The 9,077-nt window shown below is 38.4% G+C and overlaps 1 protein-coding gene across 1 annotated transcript; it reads left to right on the forward strand.

Moving 5' to 3' along the window:
* The first annotated feature begins 262 nt into the window (after positions 1 to 262).
* LOC145306721 (uncharacterized) lies at positions 263 to 8,466 on the forward strand. Its single transcript, XM_080149000.1, has one exon. The coding sequence runs from the start codon at positions 815 to 817 to the stop codon at positions 8,000 to 8,002; it is 7,188 nt and encodes a 2,395-aa protein (XP_080005126.1). The 5' UTR covers positions 263 to 814; the 3' UTR covers positions 8,003 to 8,466.
* The last annotated feature ends 611 nt before the right edge of the window (positions 8,467 to 9,077 follow it).

Below are 9,077 nucleotides of genomic sequence, written 5' to 3' on the forward strand. Positions count from 1 at the left end.
TTCACTTTTCAATAAAATCTAAAACCTTCATACACACTGTAATCAGAAAATGGAAAACGCAATTTTAGTTGAAACACCCTGTGTGTATACATAAATGTAAAATGTATCTCCATAATTATATCTTTCAGAATGATAAGTGTTTTTTATCTATCTTTCTTTCTATCAATATAAACAACTTTCTATCTATTAAATAGCTATATGTTTATCTTTTTTTCTAATTGTATGTATATCTATCCATCTTTCTATGTTTTTAACTATATATGTACTATATGTACAATATAAATCTTCTTATTTTAGATGACCAGAGGCACACCCATGAGAAGCAAAGCAAGCCTAAATTAATTGTTTCATTCCTGAGCATACCCCCCCTAAAATTTTTCCCAATTACTGAAAGTCTTGTACTTTCAGATAACACAAAATGACAGAATCTTAAAGCTCAGGATTGGAACAGTTTTTTTTCACATCTTTATCCTACAAACCTATTATCTATTTTAAGATCAATAATGAGTAGATAGTTGTGAAGCTACCTTACAAGGGCTTTAAGACTGCCAGAGGAATTATCTGATTAATGAGGTTAGACATTATCAGGAAATATTTATCCCTGACAGTGAAAAAAAACTGACCTATGGTAGAGAACATACTACCTATAGTTAGTTATAAAGTCTTTCAGGAACCCTTGAAAGACACCTGTAACTGAATGTTGACATTTAACAGCATTAGGTTATAGTAAATATTATAGTTTGTTTACAAGCATTACCTCAGGAGTTTGGAATCGGATCAAGAATCTAAATTTGCTGTACACAGCTATAATCAAATGAGGGAGGTCTGGACTACTAAACAGTCAGAACCATCTCAACAAGCATGCACAGACACCCGTGCTCGCAAGCGATCTGTTAACAAACAACTAGAGTTTAGCAGATGTAAGTTAAGACGAGGAGTTCCTGTAAATAAGAACTCCCGACCCCTCAGACGGACATTGTCTGAATCTGAAGTTTTTGCAGGTGAACCAAGCCAGCTAACTGATTATATTCTTCATAATTGTGAAGAAACTGAATCTGGACCAGTAACTAGGTCCAGAAAGCGTACTTTACACCCACCATTGGACTTCTCTAGAGTAAAACTAAAGAGAAGTGTATCACTAGGCAGTGTCAGAACCAATGACACTAATCTGGCTAATATTGATGGCGAGGAACTAGTACCAGAACAACCATTAAGTGCTAGTACACCATTTGGATCACAGCTCCAGTTTGAGGCTGATAATCCTGATCATCTATCTGATACTGATGATAGGGAGGATCTAGATTGGGATCCATTTTCCCCCAACCTTACTTACAGTAACGTACCATCTATTGTTGACTCTGTTTTTGAGGATGCATTAGACTTAACTGAAAGAGGTCAAGACGACGACCTTCCTGGAAGCCTACCCAGAGCTTCCACTAGTACCCATAATATTTCTGTTGGATCCTTGAGTGATATTTCTACAATGGCTTCAAGGGATCCCAGAGAACTAATGCTTGAATGTGATGATGCACTCACTTTAGATGAATATTGTGAAGTTTTCATTGCAGACCTTCAAAGTCGGACCCCTGACTTTCTTAATAGTCAAATTAAAGATATTGACCTGGCTATAAAAAGGGTTGGATCTAACCTGAATTATTTCAGAAGATTTCCAAATCCTGAATTTACACCTGATGATGTAGATAAAGGAAAGGCGCTTGTAAAACGCCTTATGGATAAAAGCCTTGCTATTCAAGCTCATTTGAGCAAACCTGCTAACTTAGAAAAAATTTCTGAGGAGTTAGCTGTTGGAATCGAACAAATTGAAATTCCAAAATCTGCAGAAGATCAACAATCTGCGGGTAATAGCAACGACAATGGTCAGATTGGAAATAATCAAGGCATAGGTTCAGTATCTGCCTTGCCACCAACTGTCCCAAGTCATCCACCTTTGGCTCTCAGATCCACAGACAGCCAAACCAATCATTTGACTCTAGCAATTAAAAAGGCTAGAGTCCATCAAAGACGAGATCCTATTCTAGTAGAAATAGCAGATCTTGGAGATTCTCTTGCTGAGTTAATGGCAGTTGATTGCAATCAACTTGGCAAATTTAACAAAGTTCACAACAGGTTTAAGGAACTTCTTGATAAGAGCCTAAGAGCTTTGAAAAAAGCTCGCGACCTGTGTGATGATGCTATGGCATGTGAGTTAGCAAAGGATGCTCATAATCTTAATGAAGCATCCACTCAACTTGAAAGTTTAATTTATGAATGTGAGGGTCATGTTGACAACCAAAAGGAAAGACATGGATTCTCGCATGGTAATATGCCTTCAAAGGATAAGATGGCTACCTTACCACTACCCAATTTTTCTGGGGGAAAGGATGATGCTCTCAACTTCTATACTTTCAAAGAGAAGTTCGAAGCATATATAGACTCACTTCCCTCCCTTGCTAACTGTGAGATTTTGTCAATCCTTAAAGAGAAATGTCTTCAAGGAGTTGCAGCAAAAATGGTTTCTTCTGAGAAGACAACTGTTGCTGTAATGGACAAACTTGCAAGCTTTTATGGCAGTAAAGATCTTATTCTTGCCAGAAAGAAAAAGCAAATTCTTGAACTAGGGCGCTGTCCAACCTCAGGTTGGGAACAACAATTAAATTGGTTGGTTGAGGTGCGATCCCAGCTTGGATCAATCCAAGATTTTGCTATAGAATTTAAAGCTGAGAGTCTGTTGTATGGTAAAATTGATCTTGCCAATGCTGTATCAGGACTATTGATAAAAAAGCATTTTGAAGAGATCACCAGAACTTTCAGATCCCAAGTAAGTATGGGACTCTCAGATGGTGAGTTGTGCTATAATGCTTTGATGCGGTATTTAGATGAAGAAATTCATCAACTATCATATTGGCTTGCACACAGCGAAAGTAGATCTGTGCTGCAGTCAGCCCAACCCCAAATCCAATCTAATAATAATGGAATTAGGGGGGCCAGGAACCCACCTAAGGCCCAAGGTGCTACATATGTTTCTACAGAAACATCTGCACCATCAAATAGTACTCTAATATCAAATATGGGTACCCCAACCCCAGCCCTATTGTATACAGGGGCTGGCAAGAAACCAACTCCCATGAAATGCAACTTATGTCATGGGAGACATACTCACATGTACAATTGTGAGCAATACATTCAAGCTCCTATTAAGGATAGGAAAAAGCTTAATGTATCAACTAAGAGCTGCTACAGGTGCTTGCGACTGGATGCACAGGTAGAGTTTACTTCAATTGAAGAATGGTGGAGCAAACACAAGAATGATTGCAGAACCAACTTTACCTGTAAAGTTGGGAAATGTCAGTATTCTGTCCATAGAATGCAAAAACATATTCTTGTGTGTGCTACTCATGGTGATGTTAATGCTGAGAGGATGAATGAGTTCAAAAATTCACTTCCAGTTGGTCAAATACCCAACACCTCTCAAATAAATTATCTTAATGGACCTACTCTAACTGATAACGAAACAGTTAATGCATTAGTTCCATCTGAAGATGGTACTATTCCAGATGTAGGAACACCTGCCATATTTATGTGCCAGAAAATAAAGGCACTAGATGGCTCCCACATATTTGTCTTCTTTGACAGTGGCTGTGGTGCCGCAGCTATATCTACACAGGCTGCCTCCAAAGTAGGCAGCACAGTGTTTCGCCCTGGCCCTACTTCTATGAATGTAGCAGGGGGTAATACCATAATGTTACCACATGGTAGTGATAAATTCTACCTGCCTATGACAGAATCCCAGGTCAAGGCCACAATCATTGCTACCAAGATGGATCGCCTTACTGCACCATTTCCTGTCTGGGAATTGCAAGAGGCCTATCAAGATCTTGTCCGCCACTACAAGGGCAATGAAATCTTACCTACAGTACCCAGCAATATAGGGGGCTGTGAGGTTGATATCATATTAGGTATCAAATATAATACCTATTATCCATACTTGGTATGCACACTACCCTGTGGGTTATCACTCTATCATAGTCCATTTGATGGAGTTGATGGCCATGCAGGTGTTCTTGGAGGACCCCATCACTCTTGGGCAAAAGCCAAGGAAACTGTGTCCTTTATAGGTACAGCCTCGTTCTTTACCAATGAACTTAAGGCTTACAGATATATTAACAACTCATTGTTTGAATCCGGAAAGTCTTGGATTGCTGCTAATGAGGATGAGTCTTGGGAAAATATAGACTCAAATGAGTTGGTTTACAGCAATGAAGAACCTGTAAAACTCAACAAGGATTATGACCTCCAAGATCTCAGTGCCAAGAAAAAGCTCAAACGTTACCTTGAAATTGAGCTGCTTGGTACAGAGGCCTCATACAGGTGTATATCTTGTAGAGGATGTGTGGATTGCAAGCATGGAGACAAGCTTGAAGCCACCAGCCTTAAAGAAGAGTCAGAAGATGCTCTTATACAGTCAAAGACCCATTATGACATTGAAAAGAAGAAAATAACTGCTTCCCTTCCTTTCACATCAGATCCTACAAAGGATTTAGCCCCGAACAGGCATATTGCTCTGAAAATCCTGAAAGGGCAAATGAAAAAGCTAGCTAAAGACCCAGAAGCTAAAGCTCAAGTCATAGCCAGCCATGAAAAACTTGCTAGTCGTGGATACAGTTGCAATGTTACAGATTTACCTCCAGAGCACCAGAAACTATTGGTGGATCTGCCAGGTGAATATTACCTCCCTTGGCGATTTGTTGCCAAAGAGGGCTCTCTATCAACTCCCATTAGGGTGGTTTTTGATGCATCATCCCGAACAGCAACTGGAAAATCTTTGAATGATGTCCTTGCTAAGGGATCAAATAAGTTGGAAAAGATTCTAGATCTCAACTTAAACTTTAGATCTGGCCCATATGCTTTCTGTAGTGATATTCAGATGGCCTACAACCAGATTGCGCTGAACCCAGAACATTACAGGTGGCAGCGATACCTCTGGTATAAGGACCTTGATCCAGATGGTCCTATTGAAGAGAGGGTTATTTTGACAGCCATATATGGTGTCACTTCATCTGGAAACCAGACCTATGAAGGTATCCAGAAACTTGCAGATCATGTGATCAAGAATCACCCTCAACATGCTAAGGGTGCAACCACATTAAAGAACAAAACATATGTGGATGATACAAATGATACTGCTTCATCAAATGAAGAACTTGATGAGATTATTGGTGGTCAGGTCTTCACTCTTAAAGAGGGTGGAATGGCTGCTAAATCATACACTAGAACTGGAGTTCCTCCAGATGAAAGTGTTTCCAAGGATGGAGAAACAGTATCCTTTCTTGGCTATCGATGGAATCCTGTCAAGGATTGCCTTATGTTAGATACCAAAGAACTCTATTTTGGCAAAATCAAAAGAGGCAAGCGTCCATTGCCAGTTCAAGGCAATCTTAAAGATGCACTTGCATTGACTTTTACTAAGAGAACCCTTCTTAGTAAAATGGGTGGCAACTTTGACCCGATTGGGTTAATTACACCCTGTTCAGCTAAATTTAAATATGATTTTCATGCAATACTCCATGAAGGTAAAGGTTGGGATGATTTGTTACCAGAGAAGTATCTAGATGTTTGGGTTGACAACATTAACATGATGGTCCAAGTCACTGATATCAAGTTTCCAAGAGCAGTCATGCCCAAAGATGCCTTAGAACCCATAGACCTCTTTGTTAGCATGGACGCTAGTCAGCATCTTGCTATAGTTTGTGTTCATGCCAGAACTGAAAATAAGCATGGACAGGTATGTGTCAGGTTAGTTGCTGGCAAGTCTAAAATTGTCAGTGGCTCCACTATACCTAGAGCTGAGCTAAAAGCTGCTGTAGCTGGTGTTACCCTGGCTGACACAGTTATCAAAAATTTAAAAGGCAAAGTGCGAAAAGTCACTTATGTTACAGACTCCTCTGTTGTTCTGTCCTGGATCAGTCAGGACACTAGACCAATGTCACTTGGCATCAGAAGCTCAGTTATAGAAATCAGACGTTTTTCTGAAGTAGAACAATGGAGACACATACCATCAGCAGAAAACATTGCTGATTTAGGCTCCAGGATGAATGCATCTGTGAAAGACATCGATGAACATTCAGAATGGCAGAATGGTAAGAGATGGATGTACTTAAAGTATGAGGACATGCCACTCAAGAGAATATCTCAGATAAACTTGGATAAGGAAGCTGAAGTTGCTGTCAGCAAAGAGATATCAGTGAACTATACTGATCCCTTACCAAGTAAGTCTCAAATTGAGGAAAGGAAGGTATACAGTAAGTATCTGTACCTACCTACAGCCTTACCATGGCGCAAGGCTGTTAGAGTCATTGCAATCTGCAACAGATTTTGCAAATATGATTTTAAATCCAGGCTTAAAGCTGACCAGCGAGTTACTCGTAGTAGCAAGACCAAAGCTGCTGAAAAAGCCATGTCACTTGCTCTCACATTTACACATGATGAGTTAGCAGAAGCAGAAGATTACTTCTTTAAGAAAGCAACAAAAGAAGTATATCGCTTTAGCAATCCCAGGGAGTACAAAAATAATTCCTTAGTTAAGAAAGGGATATTGCTGTATTCTGGAAGAATTTTGGAAGGACAAGCTATCAATGATGTTGAAAAGATCATGTCTGACATAAGACCACTGAGTTTTGTCAGACCAATCATTGATAGGTATTCACCTGTGGCATACAGTATCATGTTATATGCTCACAATGAACTTGTTCACCACAGAAACACAAATGCCACATTGAATGAGTCTCGGAATATTGCCTTTATATTAGGAGGCAGAGACTTGGCAAAGGAAGTAAGAGCAGCTTGTGTGCATTGCCGCAGGTACAAAGCTCGCCTTCTTGAAGCTGAAATGGCACCAGTCCATGAAAATCGACTGACCATAGCACCACCATTTTACTTTACACAGGTGGATCTTATGGGCCCATTTACAGCAATCTGTGAACACAATCACAGATCATCAGTCAAAATATGGGGCATGGTAGCTAGAGATCCATCATCTGGTGCTATAGCTGCCCATGTAATGACTAAATATAGTACTGAAGCCTTTCTACAAGCCTTCATGCGATTGACACATCGCTATGGAGTACCTGCTAAAGTTTTTTCTGACCCAGGATCCCAGTTGGTCAAAGCAGGCAAAGATACTAAGTTGTCTTATGCTGACATCACTCGTACCCTTAATGGTAAATTTGATGTCACTTTTGACCATGCAGTAAGTCCTACTGCTACCCCTAACTTTCAAGGATGCGTTGAAAGAAACATCAAAGAGATTAAAAATATCTTTCACCAAACCTACAGTGGTTTAAAATTGGATGTTGTCTCATATGAAACAGCATTTAGTTATTGTGCAAATGAGCTCAACAACATACCTCTATGCCTTTCATCTAAAACAGATGATTTAGGACATGTTGACCTGATAAGTCCTAACAGACTTATAATGGGGCGCAACAACCGTAGAGCCCCTACTGGGCCAGCATCACTAGCCCAACCAGGTAGACTGTTAAAACAGATCCAGTTAATGACAGAATCCTGGTGGAAAGTCTGGCGAACTGAACATATAATGAATTATGTTCCTAGACCTTCCAGGTTCAACAGAACAACAGTTCAACCAGAAGAAGGTGATATTGTAATCTTTAAGAAAGATCAGGAAGAACTAAGTTCTGATCATATTTGGCGTATTGGACGTGTAACTGAATGTATAGTGTCTAAAGACAACATTGTTCGCACTGTCCGCATCCAGTATAGAACAGACTGGAAAAATAAGTTCCGTGAAACCACTAGAGGAACTAGGAGTATCGCCAAACTATTTGCTGAGGATGAGATCCCTTTCATTGATCAGCTAAATGAGAGTAGCCTTCATGCTAACGCTCTCTATTTCAACTATCTGAAGACCAATCAGAAAGTTCATGATTTTAGGCACAATGAAGCCTACCCATTCATTCTACCCTTACCATGGGAAGAAGACTAATTATGAATGTATGATTCATGTACATAACCTTTAAAACATAAAAACAAAACTAAAAATATCAAAATACTAAAAAAAAAACAAATATTTAACATTGTATTATTATATGTTTATTAATTGTGATAAAATATTATAAAATAAAAATTTAAAAATATATTATTTATTATTATTTGTTATATTTCAGCTTGCAATCATGGGAGTGCCTACTGGTCATTTCTCCCGCCCCCCCAGTGTACTATATGTACAATATAAATCTTCTTATTTTAGATGACCAGAGGCACACCCATGAGAAGCAAAGCAAGCCTAAATTAATTGTTTCATTCCTGAGCATACCCCCCCTAAAATTTTTCCCAATTACTGAAAGTCTTGTACTTTCAGATAACACAAAATGACAGAATCTTAAAGCTCAGGATTGGAACAGTTTTTTTTCACATCTTTATCCTACAAACCTATTATCTATTTTAAGATCAATAATGAGTAGATAGTTGTGAAGCTACCTTACAAGGGCTTTAAGACTGCCAGAGGAATTATCTGATTAATGAGGTTAGACATTATCAGGAAATATTTATCCCTGACAATATATCTATCTATCAATCTATCTAATTACTCACCTATCTTTCTACTTTTCTATATAAATATCTTCTATTATTTCTGTATATTAAATATGTAAAAAGTTAAAACTATAAACTAAATATATAAAAATATTTAGGATGGTCAGGTCTTCACAAGGCAAGTTATGGAGGTAACGTGGATGTGGTCAAGATACTGTTAGAGAGAGGAGCTGATATACATCAGAGGAATACTGATGGTAAGTTTATCTATCTATCTATCTATCTATCTATCTATCTATCTATCTATCTATCTATCTATCTATTTATCTATCTATCTACCTATCTATCTATCTATCTCTATTTCTGTATCTATCTAAAGATCCATATCCTTTTTTTTTGTTTTTATCTTTTAAATATGAGAAAAGTTAAGACATTAAACTAAATATATAAAAATATTTAGGAGAGATAAGTCTTCACAGGGCAAGTTATAGAGGCAAAGTGGATGTGGTCAAGATACTGGTAGAGAG

This window comes from Acartia tonsa, chromosome 15 (genome assembly GCF_053477335.1).
Source record: "Acartia tonsa isolate MP-2025a chromosome 15, ASM5347733v1, whole genome shotgun sequence".
NCBI lineage: Eukaryota > Metazoa > Arthropoda > Copepoda > Calanoida > Acartiidae > Acartia > Acartia tonsa.

Excerpts from the sequence above, each read along its gene's own strand:
- LOC145306721 (XM_080149000.1), top strand. The coding sequence starts at position 815 with ATGAGGGAGGTCTGGACTACTAAACAGTCAGAACCATCTCAACAAGCA.